The 23,343-nt window shown below is 46.0% G+C and overlaps 3 protein-coding genes across 3 annotated transcripts in view; 2 read left to right on the forward strand and 1 right to left on the reverse strand.

Moving 5' to 3' along the window:
• snx7 (sorting nexin 7) overlaps positions 1–23,343 on the forward strand; it is a 57,732-nt gene that overhangs the window by 25,695 nt on the left and 8,694 nt on the right. Inside the window, exon 8 of the mRNA XM_080794080.1 lies at positions 1,504–1,656. Within this exon, the coding sequence (XP_080650206.1) occupies positions 1,504–1,656 (153 nt within the window). The remainder of the gene's footprint in view (positions 1–1,503; positions 1,657–23,343) is intronic.
• LOC308335990 (general transcription factor IIH subunit 1-like) lies at positions 11,755–13,389 on the reverse strand (the record flags this gene model as incomplete). Its single annotated transcript, XM_080793233.1, has 1 exon — positions 11,755–13,389. The coding sequence occupies one exon, from the start codon at positions 13,387–13,389 to the stop codon at positions 11,755–11,757; it is 1,635 nt and encodes a 544-aa protein (XP_080649359.1).
• Positions 18,741–19,871, forward strand: LOC308336635 (actin, cytoplasmic 1-like; the record flags this gene model as incomplete). The annotated part of the gene is made up of 1 exon (XM_080794081.1): positions 18,741–19,871. One exon carries the CDS (start codon positions 18,741–18,743, stop codon positions 19,869–19,871), a length of 1,131 nt encoding a protein of 376 aa, XP_080650207.1.

Genomic DNA, 23,343 nt, shown 5'->3' on the forward strand with positions numbered 1-23,343 from the left:
CGGAGGAACGTCGTTCAAATTTTTGAAAACATGAAATCTTTCGTCCAGCGATAGCCAATCGGATTCATGTGTTGCTTGGTTTACCCTCCACGCGGGAACCGTACCCACCAAGCCTCTTCAAAGCGAGGACTAGTGTTGGTTTTTGTCGACAAACTATGACGGAAAATGTTCGACTACCTTTTTTCACTGACTAAAACCAAATGGAAACTATTATAAAAACTAAGCCATGATGACTAAAACTAAGACTAAATATACTGTCGATTTTGTCGACAAATAAAGACTAGGCTAAAATGTTAGGAAGGGACTAGTGGACAAGAGATCCAGTATTTACACTTTGTTGCATGCTGAAAATAGCCGATCTACAAGCTCACAACACGTGTGTTGTGAAAACAGTGTTAAAACAGTCATTACGACGGCATCAAGGCAAAGCGTCGACTAAAATCGTATGATATTTAGTCGACTAACACTAGACTAACACTTAAACATTCCAGGTGACTAAAAATGTGACTAAAACTAAATGAAAGCCGTTCAAGAGACTCTGACTCAAACTAAAATAGAAATTTGCTGCCAAAAACAACACTGGCGAGGACGGATGTCGGGTGATGACAGCAGGAACGCCCACTAGAACATTGATTTGTATCGCCCAGAGTCACCACTGCCAGCGCTGACCAGACCCTTTGCGTGGGACGGTCCCTCATTTCCAAGACTTTTCATTTCCACAAATTGAGACCCTGTCCCACATTGTGACCGACAGGCATCAGTGTTCAAATGCCCTAATAGTTAGTCCCCTAATAGTTGGGTTTCTGTTGTAAAGCTCTCTCTTTTCCTGCAAGATGTGTATACAGTAAGCCTGTTAAAATAAAATATCAAGCTGTCAGATCTGCTATTTTGGAAAGAATCGTGAAAATGCGGCGCTAAACTTTGAATATATATTCTTTCAGCGTGAACGTTTTTTAACTCTTAATATTTACTTCTGGGGGGTTCCCTGGAACAACATATTTTCCAGATGAGGGTCGGACGGCCAATTACATATATCATTTTTGGGGGTCCTTGACACACATTTTGCAGAATCTTTGATTAAAGGTATATTCAGTGATTTCACCTAATTCAATTAATTAATTTCCAAATCACCCAAATCACTGAATGCTCCTTTAAGTACTTTTTCCACCACTGACTGACTGATAATTATTATCATTATCATTATCATTATCATTATTATTATTATTATTGTTTTGTCCTTTTTATTGTCTGTATGTTTTGTTTTTGTCTTGTTTTTCTTGTTTTGTTATGCTTGTTTTGTCTTGTTTTTGTTTTTTACTTTTTTTGTTGATGTATTTTCATACTTTCATATAGCTATTTTGAATATTAAAAGGGCCGGCATTATATAAGCCGAGGCTTCTGCCAACACTCCCTTTTGGTCAACAGAAAAACCCTGAATACATTGTATAAGGTGTGTCTTATTTTAAATGACCAATACACTGATTGTGCTTGGTTGCTTGGCAGCTGAAGGAGGAGGTGGACAGACTGGAGGACCGCGTGGAGTCGGCCAACAGCGCCCTGAAGGGAGACTGGAGCCGCTGGCACGACGGCATGAGGACTGACCTGAGGTCAGCCTTCGTCTCCGCCGCCCAGAAGAACGTGGACTACTATGAGAAGGTCAGCTCTCTCTCTCTCTTTCTCTCTCTCTCTTTCTCTCTCTCTCTCTCTCTCTCTCTCTGTCGGCCAAAACAGTGTGGTTTTTGGGAGTCACCATTTTAGTCACCTGGAATCTGTTAGTGTTAGTCTAGTTTTAGTCGACTAAATGTCATGAGATTTTAGTCGACTAAAATGTATTTTGGCGGGCCTTGATGCCGTCGCAATGGCGACACTTGCTGAAAATAATCTACAAGCTCACGACGCGCTGCGCTTGTAGATCTGCTATTTTCAGCATGCAACCAAGTGTAAAATGACTTGTACTGGATCTCTTGTCCACTAGTCCCTTTCTAACATTTTAGGCTAGTTTGTATTTGTTGACGAAATTGTCAGTATATCTAGTGTTTTAGTCAAATGTATGTGCTAAAAAAATACAAGTTGATGATGCAGTAAGTTGTTCCGTCTCTATTCCCTATAGTGTGCAGTCCCTTCCTTGGAAGGTTTATTTCCCTTTTTTTGAAGTGTATGCCTACTAATTAGACTTGCACCTCCCACGGGGTTCTTTTATGTGCAGGAGTCCTCTTTTTGTCTCCTATGTGACCGGGGACAGTGGTTTAATATACAAGGGGGCCATGGTCATTTTTCAGTTCTTTACATATTATGAAACTGCACACTGTAACCTTTCATATGATGCATTGCTCATTGAAATTGGGGGGGAAATGAAGAAGATATGACCATTTGAAACTTGTTGAACTGGAAAAGTACAGAATTTGCCCTTCTAATATTTCAGCAGTGATCTGTGACTTTAGGGGGCGCTGTTTTCCCTTCATTCCTCCATTAGTCAACCAGCAGTGTTGCCATGTCTGCTTATTTTAGAGTTTTAGATGGGGTTCCGTGGCCAAATACACTATTTGGTAAGGTTGGTCAACCCGTGGTTGAGGCAGTGGGGGCTCAGCTTTAACTCATAAACCAACATAGTGGGGAAAAAAGTGGCACTCCAAACTTACTGCATCCAAAAATCTGTTTTTTCAGCGATTTTCTTAGTATTAAGGGTAACTGTTGTATAATTACAATATTACACTTGAGGGAGTGTTTTAACGTCATTAATGCACGCCTGCGATGCTGCAGGAACGAGCCCGCAGTTTCCGAAAGCAACGCAGAAGTTAACCCCCCCCCTCTCGTGTGACATTGGTGACGCAACTAATTAGTAGTCCATTTCAGTAACCACGTTGCTATTGTAAAGTAACTTAGCCCAACACTGACTGACTGAAATGCTCACAATAGGGAGCAGCCTCAGAAATCCATGGGTTGGTATATGACTATAGCCTGGGGTCCGCCTATATGCTTTCTATGGCATAGGCAGCTCCCGGCAGAATCCGCCGGGATAATCTAGACGCAGCTGCGCGACATGAGACTATTTAATTAGAGCGACAGAGAGCGACAGAGCGACAGAGAGAGAGAGAGAGAGAGAGAGAGAGAGAGAGAGGAGTGTGTATGTGTACGTGTGTGGGTCAATTTAACAAAGGTGCAGACGATCAGAAATCAGCAGAGAGTGAGCGACGTTTGCGCTATACTCCATGCCGGATTGAAGTGGACTCGGTCCCATTATTTTGTCTCCTTGGAAATAAAAACGCCTGGGTTTCCGAGGCCAGTATACGTGACTGACAACAACACACCCACACAGCACACACACACACACGGAGCCAACAGTGTGGAACACCGTCTGGCATGTAATGTGTGTGTGATGATAAGTCCCAGAATGTTTATCTTCTAGGGGCATGACACACACTAGACAGATCCTCGTTAAGCTTAGCTGTATAGTCTGAAGAAGCTCTGTAGGCGTGGGGAAGTCATGAGGTTATTGTTGATGGTGTAAAATAAAAAAAATAAAAAAAACACACACACACACACACAGAAAGATGAAATATGGACATACGAGGTTTGTGTCCCCGTCAGCGTAGAGAATATGACATTTTATTTAAATTTCCATATTTCTTTTTGCAAATGGAAATAAAGATTGCTCTTGTCTCGCGCGCGCTCACACAAGGATAGGAGAACAGAAATTGCTGTTTGCTTATTCCGAGTAATTGGGTGGCTTGGAGGCGGATGGAAACGGGATGTTTGCCTTCTTCATAATCATCGTTGCTACCGGTTCTTATTTCTGCATTTTCAATACTTGGAAACTTGGCTTTTGTCACCAGCGGAGATGAATCATCCTCGTGTTTTTTTTTGGCAGGTCAACAGTTCATCAGCAGAACGGTTATTCATGTATTTATCTTGTACTATAATAATAATGGAACACTGTAGTGTGCTCTCAGAGTTCCATTATGCACTAAATACATACATGAATAAACAAACGGGAGGCGAGACATTTTCTTAACCCCTTAAAAAAAAGTTTCTGAACGCCGTTCTTTAAACCCCTTATAACCGCTGGGGAATGGCAGGCGGGCGGCGTGGACGGGACGGGAGGACGGATGGACGCAGGCAGGCAGAGACAGACGGACGGACGGACGCAGGCAGGCAGAGACAGACAGACGGACGGACGAAGGCAGAGACAGACACACAGACAGACAGACACAGGCAGAGACGGAGGCACAGACAGACAGACGCAGGCAGAGACAGACGCACAGACAGACGCACATACAGTACAAGACAGACAGACGCAGGCAGAGACAGACGCACAGACAGACAGACGCACAGACAAGACAGACAGACGCACAGACAGACAGACGCACAGACAGACGCAGGCACAGACAGACGCACAGACAGACAGACAGACGCAAGCAGAGACAGACGCACAGACAGACAGGGCGAGAAAACCTTATTGAAAGAGGGAAGAAGTAGTATAGGGAGATGCAGCCTCGTGATTCAGATTAATGATTGCAGAGTACAGCAGAGACAAAGACTAACACCAGAAAGAGACGGACGGACGGACGGGGGTAGAACCAACCGATCGACCGGCGAGGACAGCAGGAGTTGAAGTGCTTAAGCTGTGATAGGCTGACAATAATTTGCTATTTTTATGGATTTGTTTTGTCGTCTTCAGAGCCTATATAAAGCTCAATTCGTACTCGTGACATCGCCGGCGAGCACGGGACTTCAAAGCTAACAATGCGGCGTGGAGCAACTCGTTAGCTTGGCGTCACAACCGTGCGACGGAATATACATTGGGCATTAGCGCTCGTTCAGGGCCGAGTGGCTGCAGGCTTTATGTTTTGGCTTTCTAGCCTGGCATGTTGCCAGCAGATGGTAGCAATGCCTCAGTTTAATGAGGCCACCCATAATCACACATAATTACCTCTTGAAAAGTTCTGGTCCTCGGGAGGACTTTGACGGTGTAAATGCAGGTGACTTTGGTGTGTTGTGTCCTGACAATCAAAGCAAAGTGGACGGCAGAATCTAGACGCAGCTGCACGGCATGAGACTAATTAATTAGAGCGACATAGAGAGAGAGAGGGGGACCCGATGCGATTGAGCATTGCTTGTTTTTCTTCATGTCAACTTTATTTGGTTACACAGACAATTCAAAGTTTGAAAGTTCACATGAGTTCACTAGTGTTAGTGAGAGAGAGATGTACTTGGTCCCCTACTTTTCACCTCTACAAATAACCAATCTGCACGCTAAAGGACCCTAGTTTTTGCCTAATGTTTGCCTGTTATGACATGCCCAGAATTGGGATGCAGAAACATCGAAGCTAGGGGCCTCTCGTATACATTAACGAGATATGAACGCAGTGTGTTTGTTATCGTGTAAAACGAGACCAGTCACAAGATGCATTCACATTGATATTGTAATGTTTGCTGCTGTAAGCAAACATTACAAGTCCATAGATACGTTTCCTCGCCCAGTTAATTATGTACGTCTTTCTCCTTTTTATGCCGGTCAAGTCATCGTGATGTCAGAGATGCAAAGGTATTGGTATGCAGATGTTGAACCAGCTGCAGGGCTCAATTAATGATTAATGGATCCCGAGCACAGACAGACGGACCCATATGAATATATTAACCCATTTCGACCGAGACCGATTCTACGAATGTCTTCTAAATCATGACGGTGTTCTGAAAAACCTGCGTATCTACGTCAGTGGTTCTAAAACTATCTACTAACCGACCCCCCCATCTCAAAATCTGTTGTTCCAGGGACCCCCCCTCCGGAAGCAAAGATTTGAGCTAAAAGCGTTCGCTCTGAAAGAATATAGATTTGCGCCACATTTTCACGATTAGTAAAACAAAATAGCAGACCTACAAGCTCGTAGCGCGGCACTCGTTGCCGCGGTATGAGCTTGTAGATCTGCTATTTTTCAATAGCTATAAGGTTTCAAACAGCAAAAGGGGATCCCGCCCAGAATGGGTTAAGTACACCAGGGGTGCACACACTTCTTTTTGACCCGAGGGCTACTTTCAAAATGACCAGCTCAACAAGATCTACCAACCCCTCCCCCCCCATCAGAAATATGATCCCACTGCTGGAAATAAATATTTACCAGAGGGGGCTTTGGAATAGAGGAGCTGGCGTGGCATATAAGACTAATGCACATGGAATAGGAAACGGGGGGAGAAATGGAAGTTTCTTTTTTGTATTTAATTTGTAATGCCACTGAGGTTTTTGTGCACGGCAACAACAACACTCTTGAAAACAAATAATTGCATTGTGGGTTTTTAGCTGACAGGCCCCTTTTGGATGTCAATCAATCAATCAAGTCACCTTAATTCAAGTGGTAAGCGTCTGGGCGGCGGTGGCTCAGGGGTAGAGTGGCCGGATGGTGACCGCAAGGTTGCCAGTTGGAACCCGGGCTCCCCCAGAGTTTAGTGTCGAAGTGTCTTTGAGCAAGACACTGAACCCCAAATGTGTGTGTGAATGGGTGAATGTAATCTATCTATCTAATCTAATAATCTTATCTATCTATGTAAAGCGCCTTGGATAAAGGCGCTATATAAATGCATCGTTTACTTTATGGGAATCTACCTACGTGCACAGTCTGTGTGATCTACTGGTAGATCGCATTCTACCTTTTTGGGCAACCCTGAAGTAGACCGTTTCTGGGAGGGCACATCTGCATAGCAGTACAACTCTGATACAGAGAGTGAAATTACTCCACTTTAGCTATTAAAAAATAGCAGATCTACAAGCTCATATATCGCTATGAGCTTGTAGGTCTGCTATTTTTGAAAAGAATCACACCCGTGTGAAGTGAGTGGTGCAACTCCGTGCGTTCCAGACCCCCAGGAACGCGCCCAGGGGGGCGGGCCGATGCCGGCGAGCCGCCCCACGTCCGAAAAGGTTGAGAAATAGCAGATTTACCGTGTGGGGGTCCCTCTACTGTATACCATCTACTGTACTGTACTGTACTGTACTGTCACTGTACTGGCACACCCGGAATCATCATACAGTTAATATGTGCGTGTGTGTTAGGTTGCGCACAGGTGGTGAAAAACAACCATGCTGTTTTCGCCTCAGACCCACCCAGCCACACACATAGCTCTGTAAGGGAGTGGTTGCACCACTCAAAAAAAAGTGTGCAAAACTTTGAGTATATATTATTTCACAACAAAGGTTTTTAAGGGGGGGGGGGGAAACATTATTTATTTATTTATTTAACCTTTATTTAACCAGTAAAAAACACATTGAGACTGAAGTCTCTTTAACAAGTGTGAACTGGCCAAGAGAAGAGAGGCAAAATAAGTGACACAGCTCTGCCAGTAACAATACATACAAGACAATAACAGGACAACATGCAACGCTCATAAATACACTACCCACTACCGAAGAAGCTCAGAGAACGTCTATAGTAACACAATCAATAAAGGCTAATAAAAACTAAGCACAGAAATGTGGTAATAAACGAAAAAGCAAGAGAACCAACATTTGCTATATACGTAAGCAATGTGTGCCCGTGGCAATCCTTTTAAAGCTCACTAAGGGAATCACAGAAGCCAGTTTGAGTCTAGTCTGTAGGTCATTCCAAGACCGCAGGGTCCACAAAAAGCAAGGCTTTTTTTTCCTTCCAGACTCAGATTTTGTTGGGGGCACCCAAGCATTTTGATCTGAGGTTGAGAGAGTTTTGGACAAGTTCAAATGTAGTACAAATGTAAAGTGGGAGATTACCAAGAATGGCTTTATAAGTGAGAATTAGTGCCAACCCACTAGGGCATACAGTGCAGTACAGTGATGAGTCCTATAGGGGGAGTTGGTTATCAATGCAGCATGAAACATATATGTGGGGTCCACATATATAAGGGGTCCGCGGCCAAATACAGATCATTCTGGGGGTCCTTTACATGAAAAAGGTTGAGCACCGCTGACATAGAAACAGGTTTTTCAGAAAACCTTTAGGATTTATAAGACATTTTTTTTAGAATCGGCCTCAGCTCTAAATGGGTTAAGTTAAAGTAGCGATACCAGAGTATAGAGATACTCTGCTACAAGTATATCTGTATTAAAAATCTAGAGACTGTGTTCACAATTCATAAAAAGGGTGAAAGGAGAGCGCTCTGAGACCTTCTGTCTGCTAGAGCTGCCCTCCACGAGGAGACAGATATTCATTATGTAAGGCATAATCAATGGGGAGCAGGTCGTTATGGATAAATAAACCTGACGGGGTGATTAGACCTCGACGCGACAGCTGAAAGAGTTTATTACCCCATTGATTATCCATGCTTATCTCACGGCTACTTAATACATTAATTAATAAAGAGACCCAAAAGTAACAGTAAAACAAAAGGATGTCATTGATTTCGGTAATGGACGAAGTCTGTTTATTTATGACGGGTGAGGCCAGTTTAACACGGTCGCCTCGGGGAAAACGTGACGTGTTTATGGAATACATTTGCATTCACTGCATTGTCTACTTCACACCCCGATTTAGTTTTTCTAAAAACATTCTTGAGAGTACATTTAGACATTTATTTACATAGCCGCCATGTTGGATATACGGCCGCCTTGACAGCCCATACAGTACATTCAAACAAAGTCATGTCTGGTTGCATTAAACAACGTTAGAACGCCACTCACTTCATGCACCCACTGGTGGAAAGAACATTTACTTAAGTGCTGTACTCGAGTACAATTTTGAGGTATTTCTACTTTACTCGAGTAATTCCAATTCCAATACTTTGACTTTGACTACTCCACTACATCTCAGAGACAAATATTGTACTTTTGCTCCACTACAATTATTTGAAAGCTTTAGTTACTTTTACCTTGTGGACTTATTGTCATTTATTATTAGACGTATTATTATTACAAAACACGTTACATTACCACACATTACATTACCATTACATTGCCGTACATTTCGGCCATTCGGAGTAGCTGATGGACAAGCTCACAATGCGTCACGATGTGCCGCATTGTGAGCTTGTAGATCAGCCATTTTCAAAATATGTTTTTGCACTTGATTTGAAAACTTGAAATGGGACATTCTGCCTAATAAGTACTTTGTACTTTTGTACATTTTAATGCCTATACTTTTGTCCTTTTCTTTTTTGTCTTTCTCGCTTGAAGCAATAGAATCCAAGCAGTGCAGCAGGTGCTCTGAGTCTTTGATTAGACAGCGGTCTGTTATCGAGCTGATCGGTCATTATTCATAACACAGAATCAAGCATTCAACCAAGCCATGTATTCAGGAGAATAAAAACCCTGACGGGGTGTGATTTTGCAAGTATTGCATTCAAAATAAATATGCAAATGCATATGAACATATTCTGATTGTGATCCTGGATGAGCGGTACTGTAGGAAATCAACACTGATTGGAACCACGTATACGCAATCAGCAGACTAACAGCTGATTACAGCTGGGGTGAACATTGCCACTATCTGTGAAAAATGTGTATGACTTTTCAGAGAGAAATTAACGATATATTGTGCAATAGAGCGTCACAGTCCCGCCACCGTTCATTTTTCCCGCAGAAATTTCAAAAAGTTTTTATTTAAAGAACTTTTAAGTGTCGTACAAAGCCAACTTTAGTTATGACAAATCATGACAACACACAATAGTTTGGATCAAACTAATAATTACGAAGAAGAAAAACAACAAAAAAAGTGTTTTTTGGGCGTTCTTCTTTTCACCCGCATAACTTCCAGATACGATGATGTCACGCGCATACCCTCTATAACAAATGTAGTTATTATGTAGTTATAATGTAGTCTCGTGTTAATACTTTTCATTGATTCGATAGACACACTTGGCCACTGTAAGAAAATTCTAAAATAGCAAACAATAACAGATCTACAAGCTCACAACACAGCACAATGCAAAGCGCTGTGAGCTTGTAGATCAGCTTATTTCTCGCTACTTCTGTGTGACACTATTGTATGACGAAGTAGGGAATTGCTTGAAATAAAACAAGAAATGATCACATAGTGATATTTGTCAGGTGAAAGAAGCGCTGCCTCCGTATTAGTATATAATAATTATTCATATTTTAGCAACGTGTATGTTTGTGTGGAACAACCTCGCGCCTCGCGGTGGTTGTTTGTGTGTGTTGTCTCTGTTGTTGTCCCCCCCCATATTAGTCTGATTATTATTTTAGTAACTTATGTCTGTGTGTCACAGCCTCGCGTTAATGGTAGGCGGGCAAACCCTGACTTTTTAAAGTGAACGCATATGCTGGCACTGGGAACTGGGGTTAATTCTAACAGCTATCGGTAGAGATGGAGTTAAAAGTCCACAGACTTGGCCGCCCTTCAATTTTCGTCAAGTGCTCTAAACACACATTTAAAAGCCCATAGACTTGGCTGCCATATGACGTCATTTTCAAAAGCCATGCGAAACAAGTTGAACTAGAAATGCGCCTTACATACATACATACATACCTACATACCTACATACCCAGCCGATCGCAGTACTTTTGCTCGCTCTGCTTGCGCGAGTAAATGTGGAGATGACATAAAGTATAGGCCAGTTATTAACACACTGTAAAGTAGTAACTTCTGAACTATTCATCATAGAAGTATGATGCTGCGTTCATACTGGCAGCTATACAAAAGATACAACAGATGCAAAGCTACACGGCAACAAAACATATCTGACACCGGGTGGCTGTTGAAGTGTCGATCAACACGCTCTTTGATGTCAAGCATGTGTTTGATGAGCAAGAGAAACATAAATGGAGAGCCTGGGGTTTAAACGTAACATGAAACTGGCTGACAGGAATAATTAATTTCCCCCCTCACATTGCTAGCGAGAATCGTGTGAAGGGAGAAGAGACGCTTGCTACATACGTCGTGTTATAGTTTCAGTCGAAGCCAGCTCAACATCGATTGTAACTTTGTAGCACTGTCTTGTCGTTTTGTTTAGCTAAATCCGGTGCATGTACATTATACATAATGCATGTCCATTAATATGCAATGTCCCGTCTAAAACAAATAAAGTACAGTATGTCGTTGACTTCCATTGAAATGTAATGGTATAGTCTGTAGAGTGGCCTTGTATCTTTATGTCACCATTCAACAATTAATGAATGGTAGCCTGTAGCTTTGTATGTGCTTCAGCTACAGGCTTCCATTGCTTTCAGTGGAAGCCTGTAGCTTATGAGCCCCGTTGCATTTGAAAGGAAGGACCTGGATAAATGGAAAGACTGCAGTGTGCTGCTGTGAGTCACATTGTGAAACTATAGTTTTCGTGGCCTATAGACAAATGCACGGAGGGGTGCTCTGGGCGCAGCCATAGCTGAGGTGTCGCATTAAGCACATTGAGTGCCTACACCTGGCCTACAGGGCAAGGCTCTGTGGATTCGTCTATACTTCCAGCATTCAATTAGTGTGGCTCCTTCCTTGTTCAACATGGCACACATGAGGTTTGGCATGCCATGATTCAACGGCTCATAGTAACACGCACATCACACCGCGTTCGTAGTTTGTAGGTCGGTTATCTTCGCTATGAATACAAGGGTTTGTCTTGCCCTCTGGCGTTTGAACATTTGAAAACCACTGCTCTTATTAAACGATTTGTATTTTCTTTGAGGGGCGCTAGCCCCTCCCAATGCATGGCTTTTGATTATGGCATATGACAGCTTTGTTTGTTTAGGGCATTAAATGACAATGTGAGACATCATGTGGCCAATATAAATTCCTACAGGTTGGGGACTTACTTATATATTATAATATATGTATATAGTGTTTAATTGGTTGACATGCGATGGCTCTGCCAGTTCTGGAACTTGTTGTACGCGGCCTGCATCATCTCCTCCAGGTGTCCCGTGAGGTCAGCGCCCACGCGCTGCCGCTGGACCTTGGCCTGGAACGGACACAGCTTGGTGTCCCGGAACCTCTGGAGGTTGGACCTCATCTTCACCGCCTTCTGCTCCAGGAAGGGCGTGTTGACGGGGAAGCACGACCAGAAGTGTCTCAGCAGCTCCGCGGCGGCCGCGTACAGATGCCTCAGCTCCTCCCGCAGCTCGCCCGTCACCGCCTGGTCGGTGGTGGCGGATTGCCCCGCCGCCGGCGCCAGGACGCCCCCCGGGGACAGATCCACGACGGCGGACGCGGCCGCGCTGCCGGACAAGGCCCGCGTGAGGTCGGGCTTGTAGCGGCTCATCTCGCGCTGGACACGGCGGAGGGAGCTCGCGACGTCCCGACCGCTACTACCGGCGCTCCGTTGCGACGGGAGAGGCGCGGGGCCGTACGAGTACCCGACGGATTTCTTGAGGTTCAACGCGACCGTTGTCGCCCGGCTCTCCTTCCGCTGGTCCTCGTACGCTGTGGCTTCTTGTAATCTCGCCTTCTTGTCGGGAGGCTGGGCAACGTCCGATTCCCCTGAGTGCCCGTCCGCGCGGCTCGGACTGTCCCGTTCCTGCGAGCCGGCGGCCATCACCATGGCACTGAGATGGTTGAAACGCTTCACGATGGCAGCGCTGCCGCTCTCTTTCGCCGCCTTGACAGAGCGCGGAGCGGCGGTCCCGTAGCCCTCGTCCCACGTCTTGTCCTCCAGCGACAGGAGGTCGACCAGGGGATTCCTGACCCTTCGGAGCGCCATCGACGTCAGACCTCTCTCGTCCTGCTTGACGCACTCCGAGAAGATGTCCTGCGATGATGTCCCGGCGTTGGTGCGATCTCTGTGAAAATACTGAGACTGGAAGAAGCTCGTCCAGAAGACCTTCTCGGTCATGTTGTGGGGCACGTTTTCGCCGTACTTCTCTCTCACCGCCGGGTACGTCCTGAAGACGGACTCGATGATGTCCGCCGTGAGGTTGTACCTCAAACCGTTGCATCCGTCGGCCTGAGGCCGGATGTCCGCCAGAAACGCTCCGGATATACCGATCTCCTGCTTGTCATCGGGCGGCGAGCGCTCCGCGGCGTTGTTCTTGCTCAGCCGGTTGGCCCAGAAATCCTCCGCGCCGATCACTTGGCTCACCACCAGGTCTTTGTACAGTTGGAAAAGCGCCGGGTCCTCCTTCAACATTCTGTTCTTCTCCTCTAATTCCTTGTCGGCCGTCTTCTTGAACTTGGGCAGGAGCTGCTGCAGGAGCTCTTTGGCGGCGTCGCGGTCTCTCAGGGCACTGCTCTCGCTGGAGAAGTGGAACGTGGTGTTCTCGCCGGTGTGGAGGACCAGCTGCAGCTGGACCCTGGCTTTGCCGTCCGGGCTGATTTTCTGACAATAGATATCGGCATACGAGTGGCTGACCGTGCAGTGGCCGCCTTTGCCCTCCGGGCCCCAGGCGATGCGTTCGGCCATCAGGTAAAGTGTTCCGTCCTGTTTTCTGTGGCAAACCTTTTTCACCACCAAGTAGTGTTCTCCGCCTGACAGAGACGCCATGACTTCACATCAAATTCAGTTGATGGTCCTCTTGTTTACGACAAAACCATGATAACATTAAACACAGATTTCATGCGCCTCATTGTCATGTACACCTCAGCTGTTGTGTGTGTGTGTGTGTGTGTGTGTGTGTGTGTCTGCAGGCTACTCATGCAAACCACTACACTGATCGGCACCAAATACCAAATCTCCGAAGAGGCTTTTCATTTATAATCTCACGTCCACCATCCTGCAGATCCACAAATCGGTCTTTCCCCAAATTTAGAGCTGTGTGGAACTCCATATTTGGCAGGTCAACATATTGATGACATCACTCCGTTGTTAAACAAAGCCTTAACTATAAAGGCACCAAAATGCACACGTTTATCCTGGTTACCGTAGCAACGGGAGTCCAGATGGAGAAACGGAGACGGACAGACAAGACGCAAAGATGAGGAAGCTGTTCATCTCCATGGCTGGCTCTCCTTGGACAGTGTGTTTGTCTCCGGGTAGCTCAGACGGTTTAGGTCTAGCCATTCGACCAGCAGGCAACGGTTTCCATTGTGGGCACCGCCTACTCGGTGTATGAACCAGCTGCCGGGCTCTGTATACCTGATCACCCCTATATCTGCATATATGAATATGGCCTGTTCTGACATCACAACACGGGCACCGCTCTAGTGAGTAAAAATCACACCTGTGTGAACCGAGTGGTGCAACTCTCTCTCTCTCTCTCTCTCTCTCTCTCTCTCTCTCTCTCACTCATTAGCAGGCAACAGCGCCCCTACTGGTACTCATTATATGATGCTCACACATAGGTGAACGTCACATACATGAACACGGACAGAGCTGTTCCTTGGAGTGGTTGCACCACTCAAAAATAACTGGGCTTGTTGGACATCGCAGCGTTCTTGTAACATGTCTTACTATGCGGGTGTTAAGTGTCTTGTACAGGACAGGGACACTTGGACATGCAGACTGCAGGTGAATTGTGGCGGCATGGCTTCTTAACTTGAGCAATTCTCCTCCGGCACTCTCACCTTGGGATGAACCAGCAGTTCCCCGGGTCACGTGGCCCACATAGGTCAGTTGCGTGACACGGTTTAATGCACGAGTGCAACCACTGGACACGATGCTAATGTGTCACCCCCGAGCTAACCCGTGGCGCCGAGTGTCGGCACTGGTATGACCCTTTGGTGTACCCTCCCAATGTCAGGGGCGGACACTAATACCAAGTCCACTGAGCTGATGCTGCCATAAGTGATTTATCGCTCTCGTCTCGTCGGAAGGAGTCTGTATTGTTATTCCATGTCACCGTCTCTCTCGCTCTCTCTCTCTGCAGACACAATATAGATACCTTGCGGAAATTAGTTTTGTGCTCACCAGTCCCCAGGATACAAAACAACAGCACATATGCTGTATACAATGCAAAACAAGATCACACAATACATTGACAATATACTTCACAGCTCCTCTCTTGCGGAGAGGGGATAAAATAAACGAACAAAGAAACAAAAGGCTACACCAGACCACAGTTCCAAGAGGCAGCACATTGCATTACATTTCATGCACAGGGCACTGTGCAAACTAACAGTCTCTCACAGACATGATTAGCACATTGAGGGTGGTGGTTCTTACGGTCAATATGTGCTGCTTTCCGAACTAGTTAAGAATGTCAATCCCACTCACATCTCACAGGTACGGTATACTACGCTTCATTTGGGTTGAGGCAGAAAAACTAAATCTAACTCGGAATGTGAAAGAAATAAAATATTCCCAGAAGCCTGGCCAGTGGCAAATAATCCACGTTGTTGAATTTAACTTTGAAAATAGACAATCTAGTTATTTAGTTAGTTACATTGTTGATATAACACTCATGATGAATAATTAAACCTTAAAAAGGTACAATACATTAAATATACAATTCACAACACAACATCCCTTTTCAACAGGAGCTTTCTATTGCTCTACAAGCTCGTAGATCTGCTATTTTCCAAAGATTGTTGTACATTTGAAAACGTATGAATTGGGACATTCTGAATAATGAGTGCTTTCTGCTTTTGGTACATTAAGTATGTTGTGCTTTTACTCAAGTCAATTTTGAATTCCTGAGTGTTTCTATATTGCAGTATTGGTACTTTTATTGAGTAAATAAATATAGCCTAGTACTTTTTCCATCACTGCTAAAAAAAAAAGTTAGTGAGTGAGAGGTTCTGCTACAGCTGTGGTTCCCAAACTTTGTCATGTCAAGGACCCCCAAATAGACATTTATTGGCCCGCGGACCCCTATTTGAAAAGATATGCCAGGGACCCCCATGAGAGAAGATTTGTACGGCTCCAGCAGAGATTCTCAACCCGTTTAATTTCCCCCAGTTTGACATGCATTAGTCTTCTGCCCCCCATTTATATCTCTGGGACCCCCAATTTATATTGAAAAATCAATGCTAATTTAACTCTGAGAGTGTACAAATGGAACCAAATTGTCCCGTTAGGGTACATTTGGTTCCATTTGTACACTCTCAGAGTTACAGACCATTTGGTCCATTTGACCCCCTGGAACTCCCTCAAGGACCCTTGGGGGTCCCCGGACCCCACTTTGGGAACCACTGTGCTACAATATATGTGCTCGGCCATCTGTGTATGTTCTTCTGATTATGTTTACCTGTTCACCAGCTAGGCCATGAGAGCCCAAAGGACAGCTAGGCTGTCCACAGCTTTCCTAATGAAGCTTGTAATGAGTCCTTGAGCCCAGGGCTGTGTGTGTGTGTGTGTGTGTGTGTGTGTGGGGGGGTGTGTGTGTGTGTGGGTGTGTGTCGGTGTGTGTCGGTGTGTGTCGGTGTGTCTGCCCGTATTGGTTTTATAAGCATGTGTAGGTAATGAGTCCTTAATTAACCCCGAGTGAAGTGTCTTGACTGTTCATGCGTGGAGCAGCGCCCGTCTGTCCGAAAGCAAACACTTTGAAAGTTTCACAAAATACCTAGTTAATGCAATGCCTGCAAACTCTTATTTCCCCCGCGGCTTCCTCGCGGAACTGCAGCTGCACAGCTGACACAGTCCTTGGGTAGGTAACCCGGCCTGGCGGGGATAATGTGCCACGACGAGTGCACTTCTGTATTATTACTTGCGCAGGCAGAGCGCGCAAGTACTAGTTTCGCCCGGGACTCGTATGCACCGTCCCAGCCGTCCCGCAAATTTTGGATGCGTATGCACCGTCCCAGCAAATGACGTAATGAGTAATGACTAATTGTGCCTGATACGGCAGTGGTGCCAGATTACATACATGTATACACAGGAGCATTACCTTTAATCCTCCCGACACTAAAACATATCGTCATTACGTCACCATCGAAAACAAATTACACTCTGGCATTGGGTCCTTTAATCCACATCTTTATTACGTAATCATTGAGAGCTAGTTATACATATAATATGTATATGTATAAAACCAATGGTTTTCGATGGTGGTCACGTAATGACGATATGTTTTAGTGTCGGGAGGATTAAAGGTAATGCTCCTATGTATACATAGGAGCAACAATACAGCAATACAATCAAAACAAAAATGATTACATTTGAAGGTCAGAATCTTCAATAGATCAAATGATATGTACCAAGATCACTCGATGCAGGTATAGTGCAGGAATATACACAATGATTCGTCTTTAGGGTGGTTGTGTTCCATTTGATATCCTTCTCCTATCAAAGCAACTCAGAACTCTTGCTGCTGTGTTTGCACATTGTTGTACTTCGCCCAGATATGGGAGTATTTTGTCATTGGTCATGTTTTCAAAACACCCGTGTGCGGTTGTAATCTGTGGGAAGTATGTGTCTCTGATGGTACAATGGGCAGATGGTTAGGAAGTGTAGCTCGGTTTCCACTTCATTGTGTGTGCAGTGGGTGCATATAGTCTGTCTTCTCTCGGGACACAGGTCTGCCTATGACGGCCTTTCTCGATCGCTCACTGAGTCTAGTACCTAGTGTGTCACTGCATTAGGTCACTCATACCGCCCCGTTGCATGGTGTCTGACGGTGCCAGCTGTGGTTTGTGTGACAGCCCGGTGTCACAGAGCCGTGCGTGGCCCCGTGTGTGTGACGGAGGTGTGAAAGTGTGTCATCCTGGAGCCTGGTGCTATACACACCTCGTCAAGCCACACACACACCAGAGGAGCTACTGTGCAGCGTTCGCCACCATAGGCTCAAAACATCCTGGCAAACACCTCCGTTACAGTACGGCCTGACTGGCTTATGTGTCAATGTCCACTAACTCAATGGCACAGTAGAGATGGACAATTAGTCAAGAGAGTCACACTCCTGTGAAGTGAGGGGTGCCTGCGGGTAATGTTTGTTTTTAAAGTGCTCTCAACATTAAAAGTCCATAGACTTGCAGCTGACATATGACGTCATTTCAGAAGCCAGACGGCTTGACCTATACATGACCTAACTGCAATTCCCACGAGGCAGAGGCTGCGATTAACTGCATAGTGGAGAAAAGGTTCCAAAAGTGGACTTCTTAAAACACTTAGACTGCCGCCGTGTGGCCGTTAGTGGCAGTTGGCTTGCGCCAGGCCGGATATGGGAACGTTACTACTCAAGCACTTCTGTTTTCCCCGTCTCGGCAAATGAGAGGAAAATAAAAGGCCCGATGTTAGCATTAGCAGCACACGATGTCTTATCATTCTCCCGAGATGTTAAAGATGGAGTGCCACCATTTTTTTCCCACCCTAAAACATGAACTGTCCACAGCTGTGGAACTGTGGACAGAACTTTTTCCAAAAAGTGTACAGTATTTGTTAAAATCATGCTTTTATGTGGACACGCCCACCAGTTCATTAGGTATGCCTGGTTTGCCTGATGGGTGGTGATCCACCTGAACTGAAGCAGCACCCACAGCTGTAGTTGTATGATAAAGGGGGAGGGGTTAGGGGTGGGGCTGGTAGTGTGGTGTCATTATAGTACTGTTTATTTCATTGGCCCGTTTGACTGTCAAAGGTTCAGCCTCCAGGAAGAAACCCTAAATACAAAGTTAATACAAAAACTGGAAGGCAAGAGCAGGCGAGAGCAGATTGACATTTGAACGGGACTCTTAATGGATGTGCGTTGCCTAGCAACCGTCTCGGGGCTAACAGTAGATTTCCAGCTAAACCGTTTCATATCCATATAAAGCGATATGAAACGTGTATATATACGTCAGCAGCAGACAATAGATGGATATTAAAAAAACATATCACGCAGACCCATGTGTTAAACAGGGTATTCTAGTGTTTTAGGTCATATTTGGTCATATGCATTTCTACATCACGGAGACAATCGCATAAAAGGAACAGGGAAACGCCCCCCTTATCATTCATTATAACCCAAACAGAGTGCAGTCATGGAAGACGACATTCTCGCTATAGTTATTGACAACGGCTCCGGCACCGTCCAGGCCGGCTTCGTCGGAGACGACACGCCCCGCTCGGTCTTCCCCTCCATCATCGGCCGCCCGCGGCACCAGGAGGTGATGGTGGGCATGATGCGCCAGCAGAGCAACTACATCGGCGACGAGGCCCAGGGCAAGCGGGGCATCCTGACGCTCAAGTACCCCATAGAGCACGGCATCGTCACCAACTGGGACGACATGGAGAAGGTCTGGCACCACACCTTCTACAACGAGCTCCGCATCACGCCCGACGACTACTGCATCATGCTCACGGAGCCCCCGCTGAACCCCAAGGCCAACCGCGAGAAGATGGCCCAGATCATGTTCGAGTCCTTCAACGCCCTGGGCATGCACGTGGCCAACCCCGGCGTGCTGTCGCTCTACGCCTCGGGCCGCACCACCGGCATCGTGCTGAGCTCCGGCGACGGCGTCACCCAGACGGTGCCCATCTACGACGGCTACGCCCTGCCGCACGCCATCCAGCGGCTGGACCTGGCCGGCTGCGACCTCACCGACTACCTCATCCGCTGCCTGACGGAGCGCGGCATGGTCTACAACACCTCGGCCGAGCGGGAGATCGTGCGCGACATCAAGGAGAAGCTGACCTACGTGGCGCTGGACTACGACCTGGAGATGGACACGTCCCGGTACTCCTCGGCACTGGACAAGCGCTACGAGATGCCCGACGGGCAGGTGGTCACCGTGGGCCACGAGCGGTTCCGCTGCCCGGAGCCCCTCTTCAACCCGCAGATGCTCGGCATGGAGTGCTGCGGCGTCCACGAGCTCACCTTCAACAGCATCATGAAGTGCGACGTGGACATCCGCAAGGACCTCTACGCCAACACGGTGCTCTCCGGAGGCTCCACCATGTTCCCGGGCATCGTCGACCGGATGCAGAAGGAGATCACGGCGCTGGCGCCGCCCTCCATGAAGATCAAGGTCATCGCCCCGCAGGAGAGGACCTACTCGGTGTGGATCGGAGGGTCCATCATGGGCTCCCTGTCGGGCTTCCAGTGGATGTGGATCAGCAAGGAGGAGTACGACGAGTCGGGCCCCAACATCGTCCACCACAAGTGCTTCTGAAGCTCGATGTTCCTGCCCTCGATCGGAACGCCGTTATAAAATGAAGGTTGAATATCGTGATAAACGAGACACGCGCCCTCCTTTTTGTTGCTTTCTTTGAATTTCCCCCCCGACGGTATACACGAGAAGACGACGACCGTTTGCCCGTGGAGACGGGCAAAACGGTTTAGTTTTTATCTTGCATTTTTTAAATATAGACCATTTAGTACAGTTCCAATATGTTGTTAAATTCCTCTCGGATGTAACGATATAGACTTGAAAGACAAAATCCATAAGGAAAAACCCCCTGAATAAATGACGTCTCTTATTTGTATTACACGAGGAACATGCCATGTTGCACTGTGTCCAGATTTCCACACTGACACAGTTCGCCTGGATGCCTTGCCTATGGCATTCAAACAAAACTGATTAGACCGCTGGTTCTCAACGAGGGGAACTGCCCACAGATCCGAAGTCCCGTTAGTCCGAACATGCACTGCTCCCGTGCTTGCGGTTAGGTTTAGGTTTGCTCCCGTGCTTGCGGTTAGGTTTAGGTTAGGGTTAGAGATAGGGATAGTAATTTCGGAACAATGAACCTTCTGACTAATGACCCGGCACCCTCAACGTGCGGTCCATGGGGGGGGGGGGGTCCCCCGTTTAATTGATTGATTGTCAGGAACCAAATAGACTCTCGCAAAAGTCTGTAACCAAGAGAGTGCACACATGGAACCAGATGGAATCGTACTTTTCCATTCGGTGCACGCACTCTCTCTGACTCAGGGGGGGTCTTAACCCATTTTGGGTGGGAACCCCCTTTGGTGTTATGTTATGCCTTAGCTATTGAAAAACAGCAGATCCACAAGCTCATAGCTCGCCACCGAGTGGCGCGCTACGAGCTTGTAGGGTCTGCTATTTTTGAAAAATCGAAGAACCACTGACATAGAAACATAGCTTTTTCAGAAAACTGTCAGGATGTAGAAGACATTTTTAGAATCTGATCTCGGGGTCAAAAGGGGTTAATGCACACCAATCTGGGGTGTCCTTGAAAGTAAAATGTTTGAAAACCACCGAGTTATAGAACATAATGCGCCCAGTCTCGTCCTGGTTAGAACAGTACTGTCCATTCTCCCAGAGTTTGTCGTCCGCTTTCAACGGACGACCGCGCCTTGAATCTCCAAGCTTAGACGACTGCACAGCGCTATAACGCTGTGTGCGCTCCTGTCCACTCTTTTTGTCACTCTTTTTGCCATCAGAGCTCTAGTTCTTTCTTTGCAAAACGCTAAAACATTCACATTTTTCCCAGACGAATAGGTTTCTTTCATCAGAGATGCCTTGACCAAATGTGTTAATCCCCCCCATCCCCAAGTGACGTTAAATAACCCACATGACAAGCCCATGTTCAGAATGGGCAGAATTCAAACGGATGATCTTTTCCATTGGTTTGTCTGACCATCTCCATCTACCCCTAGGACTCAGAGAAACAGACATACAGAATGTGCCGCTACACCGCTGAATCCAAACATTATCCACCCCGAACCCCCCTCCCGAGACTTTGTCCTTTCCAATCGCGGCAGGCCAAGAGATCAACCTCGGGGGGCCCTTAGATGAAAGACTTCTGCGGATCTGCAAGAGTTTTGTTTCCAGGATATGGTTATTTTTGCTAGATCGATGCAAATCCTCACGTTTTTTTGTTGGTTTGCGATGCTGAGGCAAGCCCCGGCGAATTAACCCATTTTTGCCGGGGGAACCCTTTTTGGTGTTTGGTATTATGTCATGCTTTAGCTATTGAAAAATAGCAGATCTACAAGCTCATAGTGCACCACTCGGTGGCTTGTAGGGCTGCTATTTTTGAAAAACCGAAGAACCACTGACATAGAAACATAGCTTTTTCAAGAAAACAGTCAGGATGTAGAGGACATTTTTAGAATCTGATCTCAGGTCAGAATGAAAACTGTCAGGATGTAGAAGACATTTTTAGAATCTGATCTCGGGTCAGAATGGGTTAAGGCACTGCCAGCACGACCAGAAAAGTGGATAAGGCTAAGCCGGATAAAAGGGTGACGGTGTTAATTTTGTTCAGACCTCGTTCAGTATAATGTGGAACATGAGGATATGAAGCCCTTGAGGATATGATTAATCCAGAGAGCGCATGGAAGTAAAGTAAAACATTTGCTGTCCACAGCTTTTTTTTGGAGGTCAGGTTTCACATCGTCCACAAGTGTAAATGTATCGCCTATTAGATGGGCTAGTGTGTGTGTGCGTGTGTGTGTGTGTGTGTGTGTGTGTGTGTGTGTGTGTGTGTGTGTGTGTTTGTGCGCATGTGCACGTGCACGTGTTAGTCAAGTAAGTATAGTATGTAGAATGTGAGATATTGACAATTCGAGGACCATTTTCTGGTGCTCAGTCACAACTAGGTTGTTTTATGTTTTAACATTGATTCAGGTTAGAATTTAGGTATTTGGCTTAGAGGTTAGTTGGGTGCAGAGACACGGTTCATGTACTCGCGTGAGCCCGGCCCCATAGACTCCAATGCATTCTGTAAACTTCCGGTTGTCCGCATTCAATAGAAGTCTACAGTATGTAGAAGACACTGGCCCCATGAACGGAGTTGTGGTAACTCTGACTCTAATGGCTCTGTTTGGTTGTAATGATTGATTTGCATTTGAATACTTTGCGTAAAACATACTTTCCCTTTGCGAAATGATGGGTTGACATATGCTGTGCTATAGTTGTGCTGTACATGTCGACGTTGCATGCCAGTATCGCCAGCATTTTTTCATAATATATCTCATAATGTGGCAATTTCCGGCGCAGATAAATTGCATCCACTGTGCTGCCTCAGCTCTCTGTCAATATGTGTCCCGCGCCCAGACTGCCCATATCTTTGGCCTCCAGACAACAGGGGTGGACAGCTTATCCACGAATCGAGACTTGGCTCTGCATGCTGCATTAACCCATTTTAGACGGGAAGCCCTTTTGGTGTTTACAGCATTATGTTTTGCTTTAGCTGTTGGAAAATAGCAGATCTACAATATCATAGTGCGGCACTCTGTCTGTGGCACAAACCTTTGAATATATTCTTTCTTAGCGAACATTTTTAACTTGAATCCTTTCTTCTGGAGAGTCCCTGGAACAACATATTTGTAGGTTGTGGTCGGTGGCCTATTACATATCATTTTGGGGTCCTTGACATAAAGAATCATAGGTATTCCAGAACACGTCATGATTTAGAAGACATTTTTTTAATTTTGACGTCGGGCCTAAAAATCAGTGGCGTTTCCAGGGACTACATTTTGGGCTGGCAAGATGTGTCAATTGTCGTACCCACCGCGCACAATCAGTAGCACTAACGGTTTTCAGAGATATATATATACCTGTCAGACAGTATAGGATACAAAGGCTGAAAGGCATGCATTTACATTCAAACGGATGATTGGAGGGTCACGCTTTATACGCGCAACGGCCAATCCGCTGTCCACTAATAGTTCTCAGG

This window comes from Protomyctophum bolini, assembly GCF_963924005.1.
Source record: "Protomyctophum bolini genome assembly, chromosome: 21".
In the NCBI taxonomy this organism is placed as follows: Eukaryota; Metazoa; Chordata; class Actinopteri; order Myctophiformes; family Myctophidae; genus Protomyctophum; species Protomyctophum bolini.